This window comes from Pecten maximus, chromosome 8 (genome assembly GCF_902652985.1).
Source record: "Pecten maximus chromosome 8, xPecMax1.1, whole genome shotgun sequence".
Taxonomy (NCBI): Eukaryota; Metazoa; Mollusca; class Bivalvia; order Pectinida; family Pectinidae; genus Pecten; species Pecten maximus.
Window position 1 is genome coordinate 10533190 of NC_047022.1, and position 22239 is coordinate 10555428.

General features: G+C 34.6%; 1 protein-coding gene across 1 annotated transcript in view; it reads left to right on the forward strand.

Annotated features, from left to right (window-relative positions):
* Positions 1 to 22239, forward strand: part of LOC117332109 — a 73761-nt gene that overhangs the window by 8072 nt on the left and 43450 nt on the right. The window contains exons 5-7 of the mRNA XM_033890993.1: positions 3319 to 3381; positions 15836 to 15866; positions 18574 to 18636. Coding sequence (XP_033746884.1) covers positions 3319 to 3381; positions 15836 to 15866; positions 18574 to 18636 — 157 coding nt within the window. The remainder of the gene's footprint in view (positions 1 to 3318; positions 3382 to 15835; positions 15867 to 18573; positions 18637 to 22239) is intronic.

The window sequence follows — 22239 nt, forward strand, 5'->3', positions numbered from 1 at the left end:
ATACACCAAGTTCATATCACTTAAACATTTTTCCAAACTAGTCATAGCTTAATTGTATAATGCCTTAGCATTTTCTGCCAAAGAACTCCCTATCAACCTGTCAACTTCACTGTCAATATGTAACACAGAAATATTTTTGGTATTTCTGTCGATCCTGTGTCTGCCCCTGGGATTACCTGCCGAAACTTTTAGAACTAAAACCATGATAAAGCATCAGCTGCTGAATAGGATACCCCTGTCACATGTATTGTCTAAAACTGAATACAATTATTCATGTAACACAACGCCAGGAGGCACAATAAGGACATAAACCCTCAAAGACTTTGCAGTTTTCTTGTTGAGTATAGTAACAAGTGCCTCATTATCAACATACAAATTTTTTATTTTTTTTTTTTTTTTTCCTTTGAAAACTGTTTTCCAAGTAAGAAATGCAAGAAGAATTTGTAATATCTCTCATGAATGGTTCGTTCTGCCATAGGGTTGGCTACCTAAAAACAGACCAATGGTTCCCAAAAAGAGCCCTACAACTAAAGGTGTTATTTCCTGCACTGTCTGTAAGTAAGCCCTAAGGCTCCTAAGATGACTAATCTACTTCAGAAATATAGGATTCGCCATTGAAATGATTTAGGAAACTACCCATAATTCAAGATCCTGCCTAATTCATTCAGTACTTAGAACCGAGTGTAATGATTTATTTACATGCACCTGTCATTGCATCAAACATCCGTCTGATGAATTCACATGCCACAGGGATTGCCCTAGCATAAATTGACAAGGAACCAGCTAATGATGTTAATTTCAACAATAAGTACTACTTGACACTTGGTTGTCATGGGGAATTTTCACATTAATCTTTTCTGTGTCAATTTCTAACCCTAAATATATCAGTATAGTTCTTGGGACCCTGTGCTTTCTCTCTAGCAATACTAGGAATACCAAGTTCATCAAAAACTTCCCTAAACTCTCCCATCAAAATGCCATAGGTTCCTGTGTTAGCTCTACCAGAAAACAAGACTTATCTAAATCAATCTAAATAATGATCCAATGATATATCCCCAGACTTCTCCTTTACTATCCATTCAATAAACCTTGCAAATTTCTCAAAAATGCTACAATATATAGAGCAACCCCTTTGGAGACACTTGTCAAAAATTAGTATTACCCTTTAATTGAAAGCCTAACAGGTCAAAATCTGAAGGGTGTATTGGAATCAACCTGAAAGTGGACTTAATGTCCATTTCCCCAAATGACGAGTACTGAACTAAAGCCTCCTGGGGGTCAATCATATTATTTATGCCTCCTCCCCTAGGATAAGATAGGTGTGTAATGAGCCTCCATTTACCGTCCTTTTTAGGTTCAACTCCTAAAGGGGGATATATGGAGTGTTGAAATAGGTTTAACCGTGAAAGGGCCAGCTATTCTACCTAACTCAACTTCCTTCATGATTTTTCAATTTTTTTTTTAATGTAGTTACCATGGGCCCTTGATATTGAATTTTGAACCCCTCTATAGCTACTGAGACCTGTGGTACTCGGCAACCATTTTCTGAGCCCTGATTACCAGCCTGATAACATTTTGAAATGGGATGTGCCCTGTTGCACCGCTATCACTTGTCAAAATTCAAAACGTTCCTACATCTAGCTACTAGTATTACATTATGCTTGTCCCTAGGGCCTTGAGGGGTCATGTACAGTAAAATGTAGTTCATTGTCCACCCTTCCCCATGAACTTTCTGGGTTGCGAGCTTTTCTCAACCTGAACAGTTCATCATACAGTTTCCATTGAACACCTAACCGCACTGTATACATCTATTTCAGAATGCTATGCCAAATGCTAATGATCATCAGTATTTTTAGCTGTTTTAGGCCTGACTATCAGCTCCCCATCAAATGACAATCAAGCATATTTCTGTGCATTACCACATTCACCTAGCTTGTTTAGCAACAAAGTTCCCAGATCAATGTATTTCACATTGTTTTAATGATCGAAAAACATTAATCCCCAAATCATCTTCAACACTGACAATTTGAGTTATTGGTGTACCTGTAGATAGTTCTGATGACTTGTCATGTGACTGCTGGCTGCCATAGGCGACTCCCTTGTAAACGTGGTATCTAGAGGATCTCCACCTTCAATGACCTGCACATGTAGATCTGAATGAGGTTCATTGTTGCCTGGATCAATCCCTCTATTCCTCTTTGACATAACCGACTCGGATGGTCCCTTTTTAATCATGTAACGACATCAATCAACAGCAATTTAATGTCAGGCGAGGTAATATAATGCCATACTATAAAGCACATGGGTTCCGTTACACAGAACATACTCATAATCTTAACACCATGCTATGTTTCGTTTTATAAATAGGCAACATAATGCATCTGAACGATTGTTATCACTGATAATAATGACACATAATCATTTAACTTGGGTTCCAAATCAATCGGCACCCCGTGGTCATCGACCATATTATATATATAACTGGCACGGACATTTCCCAACATAAATTATTGACTTTATAAACATCTTCAAATGTAGTACTTAATTTAATGCTCCGAATACAAGAATGAAGTTGCATGACTCGATATTTAATATCTGATAGTCGCACTATATTTATAATGTGCATTTCATCCGCGCCATGTGTGACTAGCATGGCGTCGGATAAATTTTTTGACACGAAAAGCAATCGGCCACAATCAGGCCTAAATTTGCACATCTACGGGTAAATTAGGTTCATCCGTAAAAAACAAATATCTATACATATTCTTGAAATCTTATTTCCTGCTAACAAACAGTTTCTGATACTTAATTGGACGAATTTGTTCCACAGCCAAATTGATTTCATCTTCTTGCTGAAACCGGAAAGAGCTTACAGACAAGGGAGATAACTCAGAAATGTATCCTGTATTTTATATTAAAGCGTCTTGCTCCAAACAGTTTTTATTAATACATGCAAGTTACACGTACCAGATTTCGAATCTAAAAGAAACAAGTAGTATCTGCACCCAATTTTATAACGTGAATTGCGGGTTATTCCGCAATACGTATTATGTATATATAGTGCTACAATGTCGTTTCAGTTGCTTTATCATATACACATTAAGTAGATTTATTATATAAACATTGAGTAGCTTTATTTTTAATACTGATTAGATAGCTACAAGTAAAGAATATAGATTAGTGTGCTAGTTGAATGGTTATGATTTACAAATTGAGATACTTATATTACGATAAGAAATTGTAAGTATAATATTATGAATAAAAAAAAGTCACGTGAGAATCACCTATTATTGAGTAGTTTCACTTGATATGTTGCAGGGTTCAACTTTATCAAGCCTGCAGCGCAAACTTGCCGGATGAATTGCAGAGTGCAAGGACAGAGTAAGTTTTTTTCAAGAAAAAAAAATTACCTTTAGATTTAAATAATGATAAAAACAATAATGAAATAACCATGAATAAAACGTACTTCAATTAAGATTAACCAATCTGATGTTATCAATGTATTCGATAGATAATAGATATATGATCGGAATACATTAAAAACAACAACAACAGGTGAAGCATAATGAGGGAGCAAACAAAAATCACACTCTATATCTAAATAGCAGATGTATCGCATGAATAAACACACAACTAATGAAAAGTAATAAAATAATGTGAAACGATATATTCAAGGAGTCGAGATTATTAAGTCCATATAAAAAGGTTGCAAAAAGACTTGCTAATATAGTTTAACGAGAAACGGTACGTTAAGCGTAAGAATTCTACTTTCACTTTGTCACCGCATTCCTGATCGAAGCCGGGATCGACTGTTATGGCAACGACGAAGGCCTTGTTTTATTAAATTATCAAACGTACAAACTTGTACGTATGATTAAAAACCTTTCATATAATACAGCATGTCATTATCTGCAAATAATACATTCAAACAATTACGAGTCGTTGCATTCGTGTAGTGATGTTTGTTCGTTCTATGCCGCCTTTCGACAATAAAACACTGAAGAGTTCCAATATCGGGACATGAACATTAATATCTATTGCAGCTTTTCTGAAAGTGCAACCTTGCATCAAATTTTGAAAAAAGTCTGGAATGGGTCTTTTCTAATATGAAATTAACTCATTTATATGAATTTTGCTGTGCACCTGAATGATTTCCGTGATATATTTGGTATAAAGTTGGGCCTTTCCCAGACAATAAATCACCGTTTTTGAAGAAAATCGTTAAAATCAATCAGATGCATAGGGCTTTTTAGATGCATATTGATATACCCTTTCCATTGATTTAAGATACCTCGTTCAAAAAAGTGATTTAGAGGTTGCACTTTGCAAAAATATATAACGGTGTTAACTCTTTCCGTACTTTGCCTCCTTTCCGGATTCCGTACCGGAAGTAGTTATTAGCCTCGCCCCCAGACGTTTAAACAAAATGGCAGACTACATGTGCGTTTTTTGGTGTGTTGTTTTTTTCATATAGGAACACAAAGGTTAGTGTGATCTTTGTACATAATTAAGAAATATTTAACTTAATAAGATCTAGAGGTCAGATTGAACATTCTGAAACGCAGTGATATCTAAAATGCAAATGTAGCAAGCCGCCATATTGTTTACATTTACAACACAGAGAAAATATCACCTATTGCTCTAACGGAAAAACATGTAACCCAAACGAAATAAAAAGGAATATGTCATCAAAAATGTTTGTTTCAAAAGTTTTGAGCACCTTATATTTGTCATTGCCTCGGATGGTTGTATATGTCGGGTGATAGTTTCAACAAATCTACACTTTAATAACGTCAACTAAACCTGTCGACTATAGTCGACAACGGGGAAGAGGGAGCACATTTTTATGTCGACTATAGTCGACAACGGTACTGAAAGAGTTAATGCTACCGCATTTACCAGTCACGTGATCTTACTAAATATGCGATTAAACTGAAAGGGCCGTCGTTATACAGAGGAGAATGTGTATTTTCATTTCAAATGCTTATCGAGGACGTCAAGGTGCTTATAAAATGAAGGACACGTAATTGCTAGGAGTAGTGATATTACCCTCATCATGCAGTCAAAGCCCCTCAGCTATTCGGATTACTCGAGTCACTGATTGACATATTAGTCACAGTGCCACATAAACTTCAACTTATGACAATGCGAAGATAGAATAAATGCTTATTTTCCCTAAAAAATCATTATCGTTTTAAAACGAAAGGAAGATCAGTCATAAGCATGTAAGATCACATCTGTCTTCGGGAAAGACTAGAACTAGGTTGTAGGATGTCATTTTAGGCCACGTCATCCATAATGCGGTCTACAATTATGCACGCGTGCGACATCAAAGTCGAATACATTTGACTCGTGCATATTTAACTAGTCTAAATTGTTTGTGTTACTGAAAATTGAAAGGCGAATCCCCGTTTACATTTTTACGGATCAGATAAATCATGGTCTTGCTTTCGGCGGCGACGATTCAATTATAAGCAAAGAACCGAATAACATTAACAGTCCCGATGCGACAAAATCAAGTGAAGCCAATTATGAAGCCTTTATCATGGCGCTTTTATGATGTCATTGTTCTAGACACGGTCAATACTAGGAACCACGGAACCATAATGTAAAGGTTTAACACTGTCCTGCTTAAATGGAGTCTGCTAGCAATATTTTTTTTAAATAATGTTATATCGGAAACCTGTAAATAGAATCCTTAAAAATACTACCAATTTTATTTTTTTTTATATTAAGGCCACCATCTTGTATTGAATTCAACACCAGAAATTCACCTTAATTTAAAACAAAATAAAACTTTTCTCATTCTAAGTTCTCTATTAAATCTTCAGTCTAAACGGAGAAAACTCACAATATATTTTTGATTTAGTTCTGAGGTCCCCACACAATCGTACACATTTTTTACATTTACCTTTTCTGGGACTGGATATGACCATATGGTATGATGTCCAAATAGGAAGTGGATGGCTTCAAGTCTTGGGCTGGTGGGTTAAGTCTTCTATTGGTACCAGAGATGGAGATTGCTATCATAAAAAGACATGAACATTGAAACCATTTTCAAATTAAAATATACATTTCTTGATGAATTTTGGATATAGTCAAATGTCTTTTAATCATAACCAAATATGGATATTGTACTACTGAGAAATATATAAAATACGATATATCTGTAGATCGGGGATATAGCATTGTCTCCACAACCCCATTATTTCTTGTCTTAATCTAAAACACCTAAGACAAGTGCAGTTATTTATGAAAATAAGTCAAAACACAGACACATGGCATTGAAGAGGGCTTGGGACAAGAGAACAACTATAAACACCACCAAAAATCGAACAGGGGTAGGGACAACAGAACAACTAGACACATCACCGAACACCGAACTGGGCTAATGGCAAGAAAAGAAATACCACCAAACATCGAACCATGGTAATGACTACATAACAACTAGACACACCATGTGACTACGAAACACGCTTTGTACAGCTACCATTGAAATACAAACTATATATAAAAACGAAAACCTTTTAACTTTGCGTTGTCACCTTTAATGTATTATTCAGCAACCAAGCAAGAGGCCATAAGGGCCTGTATGAATTGTTTGATTATCTGAACGTATTTTTCATTTAAGCATGTTTGACTGCCGTGACCTCGAATTTTCGTCAATGTCGTTCGTTTTCTAAACAGATTTCGTATCCCTTCCCAGCATACTACAGGTCCAATACCAGGTATCTTGGCCTAGGGGTTACTGAGTTAAAGATTCGCAAGGTTTTTGCATGTCTGGCTCTAGTGGGTTTTAGTGAAGCTTAATGTCATTCATTCAAACAAGACAGGTAGCATTCGTAATTTGGACAATAACTATAGAATGTGCATTTCAATTGTAGAAATACCCTTTTGGGTCCTACCCCTCTTCCTTAGCAGCCAGTCTCAAATTTCTTAAACAACAATAAGGCCAAAAACATTGTGATCATCAAGTTAGCCATACATAGGGAACAATTAACAGAGATGTTGTCTTGCACTATATGCTCTTTTTAATCTCCTTTCCACTATCAATAAGTTTTTCCTCTATTACAAACTGTCACAATTAGATTAAAACCACAAGGAAAAAAATGTTTGAGTCAGGTAAACTTAAAAGGAATTCAAAATGTCCCACAACATTATTATCAAGCAAAACAACAAGCACAATACTGATAGTAATGGCATCTTCTTTTTTTTTTTTTTTTTTTTTTTGCCAATTCAGAAAGTCAATTACGGCCCACAATTCAGGAGGCGCCAATAACGGTCTAGGCAAGAAAGGCGGCAATACCGGCCAAAAAGTCAAAAGGCGTCAATAACGGCTAACACAAGACAGGGCGTCAATAACGGTCATTACAGAACATAAATAAATTAAAGACGTCAATAACGACCCAACAGGCATAAATACCAGTACAATGAAAATGCAAATTGACTGAGAATTAAGACAGTTGTTGATCAAGGAGTATTCAATGATCATCCATACTATGCCAATATATGTGAAAGAAATAAAATATATAATTATTCACTGCACCAATGTTAGCAAAGCCCTATATATATATATATATATATATATATATATATATATATATATATAGATTTGTTATCTTGAATTGAGTGCCTCAACTTCTATCAGAACATTCTCTCCAAAATTTAAAATTAACATGAATGGGTCACCTCTTGCAATTACCATACCCTTGTGAAATTACTGAGTCCCATCTTATCCCACTATGTCCCACAGTTCTTCCGTTGCAATCATAGATTCTGATAACTAAGCCTACTTGAGGTACGTGTTATAATAGACGAGCAAACTATATATGGAGCGTCTATGATTCCCTAAAAACTTAAAGTAAGCACATATATTTGTGTAAATGGTCACAAGCTAACAATAATGAGAACAAGGATAAATCAATGCTCTGGGACAAGATCTAATAAACACGTTGAAGTAAGTGTGAACATGCCTTGCGGTGGGGAACAGGGATAAACCGGTGTTCCTGGCTGATGTTGGTTGACATTTTTCAGGTATTCTAATGTAACGTTTAAACGAGTCTTAACTCCAAAAAAGTTGCAGACTTTTCAAAAGCTGCACATAAAATACTACAGCCATTGGTTAAGCATTTACCGAGCTTTTGAACCATTTGCATTGCTTGATCGAATGACGTGTAATGCACTGAAGTACGTGTCTCATCGATGAAATCATTTACACTGTCTATATTAGGATAAAACGTGTTTTGAATTAGCTTCAATCCTCATTTCTTTTTTTTAAACTTAACTTACTGGTGAAACCCTAAGATTTGGAATTGGTTTTTATTAAAGGGGCCCATCATCCTACCGGCTTCAACCGCGTCCTATAGTTTTGTAACCAGCATATCATGATTTTGTAAAGCCGAACACAAATATGTTTGACTCCTGGGTATCTTGGACCATAATATTGACGCTTTAAACCGTGTTGATATTTCACACTTTTCAAGTTAGCATTGTGAGACTGTATTTAATTGCATCATCAACAAAATATGTCTGCAAATAGCTTAGCTAGCATCATACTTCAACGTATAAATAGTAATATAATTGTAAATAGTTATGTTAAAATACAAGTAGTATTTTATCAATAATCGTCGATTACATTGTGCTATCAGGTTTCTAAAACAACTTCCTTTTCAGTATCTAAATTAGTTTCGAGTGTATCTTATAGCTCGGTATGGAGATCTGTAATAGACTATTGGACTACTGAATTTATCAGTGATATAAGCTACCTTATTATAAATATTAAAAGTTATGACTGTTTGTATTCCATGTAAAGGACTTGGTATTAGGTTATGATATGTAGTAATTATTATGAGTTGAATAGTAGAAATTGTCAAAATATCAGTTTAGTTTACAGTTTGATAATACATAGATATAAACAAATAGATATAAAATCATTTGTTTCTCCACATACATAAAGAAGCAGATTTTGATAGTATGACATGAAAATAGGATGTAGGTATACTTTTAGATCACAATGTAACTTATATCATCACTTCTATTAGTAAATAACCCAACAATAAGACCCTGTTATAAAGTGACACGTCAATCACCAAACAAAAGGAGTATAACCTTTGGTGTCTTTGGCTGTTGTTTTAGCTCACCCAGGTATCACACCTTCACGTCTGAGTGAGCCTCTCTTTGTCCCTAGCTCTACAGGTAAATACAAACACCAGTATAAGCAGATCAGTATTAAACAAATTGTTTATTCTATTTTTTCTTTTTATTTCTCTCTAAAACACTGACCCATTTGATAGTTCATAGCTTGAAATATAACTTTATAGTATATAATTTTAGGTAATATAATAGAAGTTAATCGTTATATAATCATGTGGAAAAAAACAGATCCATAATTGCTGCATGCTTACAGGGTACCGCCAGGTTCTTTTTATGTAAATTGACATTCGCCAGTATCTTATTTTTTTCAAGATTCAAAGTTGAAGTGCGCATGTACATTTTTGCTTTTGATATTTTGTTTATTTCGCATCAGTATTTGTAGCAAAACATGCATGATAGGTTATTCCTTATTGATAGTAATATTTAAACTTTTGCCTTCCGTTTATAAATATTTATTTTTGATATACAGTTTGAGAAACCATGTGTAGTAAAGAGTTGGATTAGACATGAAAGAGACATGGGAGATATATAAAAGATATAGTCATAAAGACATATAATACATCCTCACTTCTTATTAATAAACAGCCAAACATGAGAGCCTGTTATATAAAAGGTTTGTTCTCCCTTCTTCCACTTTTGCGGATAAAAAGAATTATGTAAATACTCGTTCATATTGTTTTGTAATGATAATTTACTCCAGATTCTATTTACCCAGTTCAATTAATAATACAAAAAAATCATTTTAAAGTTTAAATTTTTTTGTTAAAACATAATTTGCAGTGTTATCCTATTCCATGATATATAATGCACAACTCCTAAATCATATGGAAATTGATATTATGTTACACCATTTAAAATGGCACTTCAATTACTAAACAAAAGAAGTGTGGTCCTTACTCTCCTTGGCTTTTGTTTCGGTTTGCCCAGGTTACACACCTTCAACCTTAGTGACCCTCCCTCAGTGCCCTGCTCTACAGGGAAAGATTAACACACTGAAAGCAATATTGTGCCTTTCACAGAAGTTTTAGGTACATTTCACAAAATTCGGCTGTAAGGCACAAAAAATAGTGTATAAATTTCATAATTAGGTATGTTTCAGAAAAAAATAGTCTATGCTGTGCTAAATAAGTGCTTATTTGGTAAAATTGGTAAAAATTTCAAAATTTGTAGAAAATATGAAAAAAAAATAGGGCATTCGTGTCTCCTAGTGGCAACCTCTAGCAACAGTATGTCTATTATGTAACGAGTTATCTCTAGTCTAAGATATGCCTGTAGGCAAACAAGTTAACCACAATTTCCCGTCGACTACAGCCATGACCAATCAAGCTGACGAGCTTGACGGACACTGGATTGCTCGTTGTAGGTTTTCACTCCATATCCTTGATGGATTAAGCCGCCAACCTGACAATAGACATGTATTTGAGCGATTTCTGTCCCCTTATCATGTCTCAGAGTAAAAAAATACGCTGGATATCATAAAGGCGTCTGTCCTTGCTTCGATCGTGTCAATTCGATGCTTGTACCCTTTGGCACCATCTACTAGGCTAATGGTCTGTGTATTAAGGGTATCTTGACTAGTCTCAAGCAGTAAAGCCAAGTTTATGAACTCAGACCTCCACATATTGTCCCTTTATTATTTGTGACGTAGTCTCCCATCTTGTCAATGGGGACGGCACTCCTGAAGCCGGGACTGCCTGTCTGACTGGCAACGAATGAGTCACTTGTGCATTGGTAACCAGGGTCGCCTCAGGCTCCTGGACCTCATTCTATATGCCTCGTCCTGGACATCATGATCAGGTGTTGAATGACCTCTGTCGTATCGAGTAAAACCCCCTCGCACTGCTCGCGCATATGGATTAATAGTTTCCTTTTACCTGGATGGAGACATTCTCAAATGTGTAAAAGGAAGATAAATTGAATTATAAAGCAATATTTATCAACTTCATGTATAATGGCAAGATGCCTAACACCTATATCTTTCCCTTGGTTATCATTAAGATTAAGAATAATTTAATATTTCTCATTTGATATAGAAACAGAGAATATTTCCCGACACATAAAGTGTCATCGCGTCAGACATAACTTGTATTACTGTCTAAGTTTGTGGTTTAAACGGGAATGGACTACACAATGCAAATATTAACATGTTACTGTGTCATTAAATCTAAATGCTTTCATCTAATAATTGAGGTTTTTGTTGTCATATATATAATTATTTATAGATAAGATTATGCCAGAAAACAACCAAAATTACCCAACAGGTTGGCAGGGATTCGATTAGTAACAATACACATCTCCATATACCGATTACAACCGTTCGTTATGATATTGTCCGGTTCAAACAAGAACCGATTCGAGTTACGTAACATGATATGTTTGTTACCAAATGAATGTATTCATTCATTTCTACACATCAATCGTAATAATTATTGATAAACGAAAACACTCAAACTATTCAAACGTGTAAAAAAAAACTGCTATAATTGAACTTTGCCGATTCGTAGCTTCCACGATGTTTACACGTGAAAACAAATTCGGGATTTTAAATCTTTCGTGTATGCCTAAAATCGTCAAAAGTGATATTCACATACAAATTACCATTCATCGCGACGAATAGCGCCAAAGAATAAATCTCCGCGATGACGATGTTTGTCGATATTTGTCAAACTTTAATGTTTTTCTTCCTTCTTTTTCTCTGCGACGATATATGATCAAAATGTCAATTCCGATGCAAAACAAAAGGTCAACGATGTTTGTGACTGGTACAAGGGAGGTAACTCTAATAACCAACAAATCAATAAGTCCCCAGACTTCGTTTAGGAACTTAATTCTACCGTCCAAAAGGAATTAACAAATTTGCTGTTCGTTAATAGTAACTTGTATTATGGGAAGTTGTAAACAAACTCGAGCATGAGTAGAGCATGTCTGTATAAATGTTATTAAGACATGCAAAATATTGATGTATTGCAAAATAAAAAGCAAATTTTGAAAATAAACAAATTCTCAAATTTCAACGAAATATTTTTCACCATAAGGAAACTGGAAATCTTGAAATGGATGAATCGGAGAAATGAAGTCAATGTGACTCAATAATATAACCTATTCCATGTTTTAACACTTTCAAATAGCATCAAATGTATTATAATGAGGTGTAGAACAATTAGATATAAATATGAATAGCCAACTTCAAGCATAAGATTGATAGGAAAGAAAACAAAAGGCACAACGCTTCAAATTGGGAAAAGTCACACCGTGAACTTAGCATGTGATCATCTGTTATTTGAGAATATGTTCCTAAACTAAACAACTGTATGCGATTTTGTCAGTATCAACTTCCGGTGTTGGGGCCAGAAGAAACTATGGCTACTCACTGATTAGTCCCACCAAAAGTCTTTGACTTGTTAGAATGTGGTGGTTGTCAGATATATTGATTGATAAAATCTGACATTTTGTATATTTTAATCAGACTATTAGAATTGCAGTATTTTTGGATTCATAGTCCAAATATGTTTTCTTGATATTTTCTAATCAAGGCAAATACATTATTTTACAACAATCATTTTAATTATATATTTGGGTAAATAAGGACATGTTTCTTTGTTCGAGTCGATCAAAGAGATATAAAACACCGTATTACAATGAATTAATTGTCACATAAATATGTCAACTAATAATTTGCGGAACGCAATGGATGTTGAAAGTTAAGTAGTCAAGAATCATATTCTTTTAATGTATACATATTTGACTTTAAAATGTTATTGCGAGGATTTATAAACACACAAAAAAAACAGAAAACAAAAACAAATAATAAATTCCACAAATGAACACAAATTTTAAAGATGGACAATAAAATTGGGTAATTTGTGTAAAATGAATTTGCTTTTACATGTTTGAAGCTGTTGTCATTTCTCTTATCTTCAATAACCAATTGTATTTTTTATTGTTTTTTTTTATTGTTTTTTTTTTTTTGGGGGGGGGGGGGGGGGGGGTATTTCACCTTTTCATGACTTAACCTTGCTATATCTTTTTTTTAAATACTATAAAAAACAACTTTGACTGTACTGACCCGATTGACTCCTAAAAGTCTTACATGCTTTTTTTTCAAAATTCAGTGTATTATTCTATAATAGAAATATTTGTTAAGATTGTGTAGTCCATTCCCGTTTAAACCACAAACTTAGACAGTAATACCAGTTATGTCTGACGCGATGACACTTTATATGTCGGGAAATATTCTCTGTTTCTATATCAAATGAGAGACATTAAATTATTCTTAATTTTAATGATAACCATTGGAAATATAGAGGTGTATAGTGATGGAACAATCTTAAAGAAAAAATTAGTTTTCCACGTTAATATCACAAGGAGACATAAGCATAAACACAACGCAGACTCCTGTAACATGTATATAGAGGATATCTAACAGTGTCTTCAGTAATACCAAATATATTTCACGAGTGGGGCTAATATTTTGATATTTTTCACGAGTGCGCAGCACGAGTGAAACATATCAAAATATTAGCCACACGAGTGAAATATATTTGGTATTACTGAAGACACTGTTCGATATTCTGCTTATTACATTTTTTTTCAACGAAAAACCTACCCCGTATGCTAACTAGGCCTACAGCGATAATTTGTTTACAAAAAAAGTAGTTCCCCCTGTCCAGGTGCTGACATATATGTCGGGCTTTCTGATTGGTCAATTATTTTTGTATTTTCGAATCATTAATTTGATTGGTCAAATCAGCAAAAGTGATATTTTTCACTAGTGAAAAATATCACTTTTATAGAATGAATAATTTTGATATTTCACTGGTAAAAATGTAATAAATACATTTATTCACACATTCAACACACACACATACATGCATGTCACAAACATGGAAGGCTGTCCATAATTATAAATGACCCCTGTTGGTAAGTTGTACATAAACAATACATAACAAAACATTTATTTGCATATGGAGTATATGTATGTTGGTTAAGGAGAAGGATGGCTATCTAGAGGTCCCAGGTTCGATCCGTAGTGAAGGCATTGAATCAATCGTATCATCCTCTAAGCTTCGTTTGATTAATTTCAAAAAAAATAATACACTTTTTGATTAGTTAAATGTAACTTCACCAAAATTGAAACTGCACTGTATGAATCATTGTATGTTTTTCAGTTATCTATGTGGTTGTCTTAAAGTGATGCTTTATACATTTAAATGCTTTCATCGCCTGACCTGGAATCAATTCTTAGCCTTGCCAAGGCAATACCATTAAACAAAACGATATTTCTCAATAAAGTAAAAATTGACAACAATGTACCCCCTGTGCTCAGTGTCTAAGTAATGCCAGTCAGACACTTGGCCACATCACTATTGTATTGTTTTGTAAACAATTGGTAAGTCTCTAGCGGAACTAGGTCAATCATCGGAGACCAGGCCACATAGCTCATTGTCACAGTTTCCGTATAGAGTTCGGATGGTCCCGGGTTCGAACCCCGGTATGGCTATGTACTACATTTGCTCTTTCTCCTGTTACCTTTTTTGCGAGCTTGCTTACCCTTGTTTAAAACACTGGGATTAAGCTTAGCAAGAGTGTATCCGAACTTTTGGTCTTTGGGAGCGAAGACTTGAAAACAGGATGGAGGAATGTAGCGGACATAGGATTGGGTCGATCATTGGCAACAAGGTAGCCCAGTGGTAGAGTTTCCGTCTAAAAATCGGAGGGTCCTGGATGCAAACCCCAGTCTGGCTTCTACATTTTCTCTTTCTCTTGTAACATGTCTGTTTACTAATGACGTATAACCTGTGACACACTTGATTTGTCTATTACCCTATAACTCATTACCAGTAAACCTGTGACAGGTTATGAGTCATAAAGTAAAATACGTGTTATGAGCTCGAGTCATAGGGTATACAGACATATCAAGTGTTTACAAAAGGAAATGATAGTAACGTAGACCTGCGGTCAGGTAAAGTCAAAAACACATCAGACCAGTCAAGTTTAAGCAAAGATGCACTGTACATGTAATGAGAAGAACAAGATACTCTAAACAGAAAACAAACTTAACTCTTTAAAAGGACATAGGACAAAATGAGCACACGGGGAAATAATTAGTTTTGCATTTTCTGCTTTGTAGTTAGCTTTTTTTTTCCAAAAAAGAAAGTATTCGAAAAAGTTATTCAGAAGTGGACATATGTACATGTATGCAATACATTTTTTTGTTTTTTTTTAATAGCATTATATATATATGTATATTTAATTTGTATGTGCATCATCTCAATCGAAACTTTATCTGAACAAATACGCTTTGCTACACAATTAACCGATTATGATATATTTTGGTTACTGGTTATCTGTTGTGTATATATGAAATTAACATCGCCTTTCTAGAATTAACTTCTGACTTATTTTTTTACAATTCCAAACACACTGCGTACTCAACATTCCAAATGTACAAAAGGATTGATCGGTACTGTATTGACATATCCTCTAAGTTTCCAGGGATGAGTATAAAGGTTGATAGCAACTGTGTATAAGTCAATGTTAAGCCTTTATCTTTAAGTGTGTGACTTGTAGATATTTAAATGATACATTTTGCATTTCAGTGAGAAGTCAAACAAACGTATATGCTTCCTTCTAATAGAGTAATTGGATTAGTTACCTGAATGTTTAATAATTACAATTACAGAAGTAGCGGTGCTATGCAGTATCAACCACAGGTAAGCTGTTTGATATGTTCAATTAAATTTACATACAAGTTACATACATGTGAGATACCATATATGTTTAAACAATTAGTCAAAGAATATCTAATTAAAATGTCACGAAAATTCAACGGAGTATAGTCGAGTAATTCTTTTGGTACATAAACTTCAAACATACGTCGATGACAGAGATTTTACTTAAGACAATATTGTAAATTCCTTGAGCTGTTTGATCAATTAAATGTGTATGATTTGTTGAGTAAAGAATGAAGTGTAGTGAGGGGCGATAACTCATTAGAGTTATCGTTCATTACGGAACGTAATGATAATACGAGCTAATTCGCCTATTTTGCCGGATATAATAGCGATTTGAGGACAGAAAAATTGGCACATACAATTCGGTTGATACTTTGAGCCATTGTAAAACTCGGCTCGATCTAGGTCTGGGTGTATCTGGTATCCCTGTGGAAAATCGTTTTTGTGAGATATTTTGGGTCAAACATGCCAAAATCGACATTTTTACCGAGAGGTTCTGTTTAAATCGCCCTCAAAATTCAGAAAAAAATCCACAGATATATACAACGGTCATACAAAGAGATAAATGTTTCCTGAAGAAAACAGTCTGTTTAGTTTTTTGATATCTTTAGCAGAACGGCCACAAAATTGTTTTGAAAATGGCCTATTTTTTCGACCGTCTCAGTTTTTTTTTATATCTTTTGAATTGAAACTTTACTTGTATAAAGGTATTATAGAAAATTATTCGACAAATTCAAACAATGACCATAATTTTAATGATAACCATTCTAAAAAATAGTCTTCTTCATAATGTCATCTCCACACAGGTAAAATACTGTAACACAGGGACTAGTGAACATGTTAACAGTTTATATGTCTCCTTTTTTAGGCCAACACCACCATATGCAAATATTTACATTGGAAAGGGTGTTCTAAATTGTTGGCCAAAGACCGCAGTTAATTTCCTTCTATATTCTACTGAAGAAACAAATTCAGAATTTTGAAACTTTACATAAAATTTGGTTTTAATTTCATATTGTAGAACTATTCTCTCAATATCAAATATTTTGATATTGGGATAACACCATTTTATTGAATTTTCACATCTTTTACAATTGCAACTGTGACAAATAAGAATTAAAAAGTTTTAAACAGTTAGTGTAATTGCAAGCCTTAGACTACAACTAATTACCCTCTATGTTCTACTTAAAAAAAAATGTATTTGAGACTTTGCATGAAATATGGTTTTCATTTCATTTTGTAGAACTATTCTCTCAATTTCAAGCCATTTAGATATTAAGAAACAAATTTTCCACAATTTTCACTGTAATATGGTTTATTAATTATTTATTATTGAAGGGCCGCGGTGGCCGAGTGGTTAAGATATGTCATGACACTATCACTAGCCCTCCATCTCTGGGTTCCTAGTTCGAAACCTACGTGGGGAAATTTACTGGTACTGATCATAGACCGGTAATGTTTCTCCTGGTACTCCGGCTTTCCTCCACCTTTTAACCTGGCACGTCCTTAAATGACCTTGGTTGTTAATAGGATGTTAAACCAAGTACACCAAGTTGATTAATATTTATAGAAGAAGTATAGAAAAGTTTGAACAGTTATCCTGCAGAAGAAAAGGGAAGCTGACAATCAGGCCGGTATGTGCTGTTGTAGTTGTGTCTTTTGGCAAGACCACTTTACCCTTATTGATCTGGATGATTTTTACCTCAAATGATGCATGACATTTTTAAAACTTAGAATACTGCAAGTGCATTTGTTCCTGAGCTGAACTTAGTTTGGTTTCTTTGCTGGTTTTATCACCACACATATGGTTCAGTCATGCAAGATCATTTTGAGACTTGGTCTCCTTGTAGTAGTTGGTGACTACCTCATTGAACAACACACTAGAACCCTGATTTTAACATCATATTATATAATATGCATGACATTTCTTAATCTTTGATGGCATATGTCACTCTTTATGGATTAGAATACTGCGAGTACATCTGTTACTAAGCTGAACATAGGTTTGTTTGTTTGTTTGTTTTATCACCACGGTTCAGTCAGGATCATTTTGAGGCTGGATCTCCTTGTAGTAGTTGGTGACTACCTCATTTAACAACAGACAAAAGGCCCTGAACTTATGCTTGGATAGATGCGAATTGATGTCTCATAATCAATTAAAGTGTCATATTCCAGAAAACTGTAGAATTTTGAGAATTATTATTATATAGGAGGTACCAGTTATATATCACTGTATCGGAGGTATATATTGGTATAAGAGGTGACTACCTCATTGAACAACACACCAGAGACCCTGAACTTTTGCTTGGATAGATGCAAATTGATGTCTCATAATCAATTAAAGTGTCATATTCAAAAAAACTGTAGAATGTGTGATAATTTTTGCATTGGTAGCCCCATAACTTTCAATTTCCTCACGCCAGTATGAATTTTTAAACTTAGATAAATGTCGCGTGTGTCAATTAAGTGCAAATGTGGAAATTTAGTGGAGGTGAGGAAAATCAGTGCACGTGAAGGTATTAATGCTAAAGGAAGGGAATTTATTTGTATTTATCTGTCTTTCATGCTCAAATATAGTTATCACCCCTCACTACACTTCATTCTTTCTGTGACACTCCTTTAGGTGTCACCCCACTAGTAAGACATGTCACCCCACATATTTTGCATTTGGCAATTTTAAACACAGACACAGGGCTTCAATATGCAGATGAACTGGCCATCGGTAAATCCACCAATAAACAACTGTCAGGTGAGTACTGTAGGAACAGACCTTACTTATATATCATAACAATCAATATGATTATGTAAATTAACACAGTGATTAGCATATGACATAACTGAACAGCTCTTTCATGTGATACATATGTGTTATTAATAATCCAAATATGGAATGAAGTGCAGTAAGGAGGAGATAACAGAGTTATCGTTCCTTACGGAACGTAATGTTTACACGGCTACTTCTGCCTAATTTACCGCAGATAACTGGGATTTGAGGGCAAAAAAAAAGTCCGTAACTTCGTGATGAAACTTTCTATACTTGTAAAACTCGACGTGATCTATGTCCTGGCATGTCCCGTATATCTGGGAAAAATCTAGTTATGGAGATATTTTGGGTCAAACACGCCAAAATCGTCATTTTGACTAAGAGGTTCTGTTAAAACCGCCCTCAAAATTCGAAAAAAAAATCCAGAAGCATATACAATGCACATATAAGTAGATAAATGTTTCCTGGAGAAAATCGTCTGTTTAGTTTTTCGATATCTTTATCAGTACGGTCACAATATTGTTTTGAAAATGCCCTATTTTTTCGACCTTCTCAGTATTTTTCCACTCGACAGGGGTATTTTGCTACAGCAGACGATCGCATGTTTTGATGACGTAACACGCCCAACCTGAACTCGTCACGAAAGTGTGTTGTGAAAGCGCCGGTTGATTGAAGTGCTCGGTGAGCTGGGTTCAGTTGTATTTTACTGTCACTGCCAGTTTATATTGCTATTTTTCAATATCAAAGGCAATGCTCCAGAATATAGATGCTTTGTCACGATCATTGTATGTCGCTTTTCACAAACATGCATGCGAAAAATCAACCCGGCGTTCAGAATGTCAAGCAAATTCCCGAAGCCTCGTAGGCCTAACGCTGACGGTAAGTAAACTTGTTTGTTACGTTGATGTAAACAGACGACGGTAAATATGCACGAAGAATAGTTCCTGTTTATTTGACATTTACTGCACATTGTCTCCAATTTTCAGATTTAGATAGTCTCTGTATTTGTTTGTGACTAGCTTCGACAGGGATTTTTTTCATCGTATTACGTCTAAAAATAACAACGGAAATCTCCAGATTGATGTGACAAATGTACACAGAACCGTGTGCTCTCGGACACTTTCTCGTGAACGAATACATTCCAGGTTACTCAGATTCAGCTTTGTAACTCCTGTGATATATGCATTACCTTTAGGGAAGAGAGATGGAATAAATCTTGATTTTTTTAGCGATCACACACTAAGATAGACTTACTAGAGTCTCCAACTCGGCTCGTCTTCCATGTTGCTGTACGTACAATGTACGCTTGTATTATCGGTGAACATTACAGCGGATGTGAGCGGTTACATAGAATCATAACAAGTTGATGCAGAACAGGCGACTGATAGATTCTACAGGACTGATATTTCAATTAATTTTGTAAAACTATCTAAATTGAACCTAACAGTTACAGTACAGGGAGCTGGACAGTTCCATGGGTTCTGTCACCTGACTACATCACATGAATTGATTAAAAATAAAAATCTTCAGAGTTGAAATAGGTTTCAGCATGAAATATTGAATGAGTACAGCTTGTGTGACATTTTACATTTTGAAAGGCCAATTTAAACTACATACACAATTGTATGTAGATTCATTGTTTTCTTTACATCATATAATTTTTTTTATCAACAATGTGTTCAATAATTTTTCAGGCTTTTAATGAAATAGTCCATTATAAATTCAAATGTTTATAATTTTAAATAGAGATTGCTAATCTGCCCTTGATTAAGATTATGTCTCTGGACAGGGTCAAATTATTTCATCTTTTTATTTGAATAAACAACGTAATGTAAATTTTCAAATTCTTTGCCACAAATACCATACAACATATTAAACCTCTCGCTTACTTGTGCCAGAGAAAACAATGTATGAGAACCATGTTCTGACAAAATTATACTAAAATAATGTCAATTATTTTGTGGAATTAAGTGAAATTAACTAATTTAGGGTGTGGAACCATGTTGGATTTGTTTTATATTTTGAATGTTAATTAATATCAACATATTCAAAAATGTATTCTAGAAAATTATTTGACACATACACATAAAAGATATTTTTTCTTCAAAATGTTATCTCCACGCAGGTAGAAATTAGTAAATTTTCAAATATCTTTACCTAAAATACTATTTCAACATATTTTAACAGTTGTTTACATACATGTGCCAAAGAAAACAATGTGCGAGAAACCTGTTCAAACAAAATTACAATAAAATAATGTCAGTTATAAATTTATTAACTTTTTCGCAATTTATATGGGTTGGGAGAAACCTGTTATAACAAATTTACACTAAAACAACTTAAATTAATATGTCACATTAAGTTAAATTCAGGAATTTCAGGTTATAAATCATGTTATCATTTTCAATGATTATATTAGGGCAACAGATATGGACACATAGGATGAGAAAGGCATGCCGATAACGAATATTGCAAAATTAGGTCACTGTGACATATTTTTTCAATAATTGTATTAGAGTAACAGAAATGGACACCTAGATATTGTCCTATTTTAATGATTCTTGATTTGTATGTACATCAAGGGAAACCAATCACTTTCGTAGCCTAATTTTCACATTTTAAGAAAATGGCCGCCATCAACTGAGCTCTGCTTGGTTTAAATTTAGATATTGTCAGATTTTGATCAAATTTGATGTGAAGGAACATCATTGGATATCGGTCCCTTTCGTAGCCTTACTTTCACATTTAAACAAAATGTCCTCAATTTCCTGCACTCTGATTGGTCCAAATTTAGATATTGTTCGATATTGATGAAATTTGATATATAGGAACATCATTGAACACCGGTCGCTCTCATAGCCTCACTTTCACATTTAAACAAAATGGTCGCCCATTCCTGGCCTCTGATTGGTCGAAATGTAGATAATGTTCAATTTCAATTAGATTTGATGTATGGGGGTATTAAGGGGACTACAAATTCAACTTGTTGGGTTTTGTTGCCTTTAGGAACAACAGTCTTTTTATTGGTCGAAACTTAGATATTGAGCGATTTTGACAAAACGTGCTCAAACAGAGTTATCGCCCCTTACTACACTTCATTCCATCTGTGACTCCTTCATGTGTCACCCTCTAGTAAAGAATGAAGTGTAGTAAGGGGCGATAACTCAGTTATCGCTCCTTGCGGAGCGAAATGAAAGTATGGGCTAATTCACCCATTTTGCCGGCTATAGTAGCGATTTGAGGGTGGAAAAAATGGCACATACAATCTTTATGGTTTTTTGAACCATCGTAAAACTCGACTCGATCTAGGTCTGGATGTGTGGGGTATTCCTGTGAAAATTGTTATTTATGAGATATTTTGGGTCAAACATGCCAAAATCGTCATTTTGACTGGCAGCTTCTGTTTAACCGGTCCTTAAAAATCAGCGTTTCAATCCGAAAATCTGAAACTCCAATGATAGTAAGTAGAGATAGATCTGAAGAAAAGGATATCTTTAGTTTTTCTATACCTTTCATAGAACGGCCACAATAGTGTTTTGAAAAAGGGTCGTATTTTTCGAGAGATTACGGATGTTACGTCACGTGTAC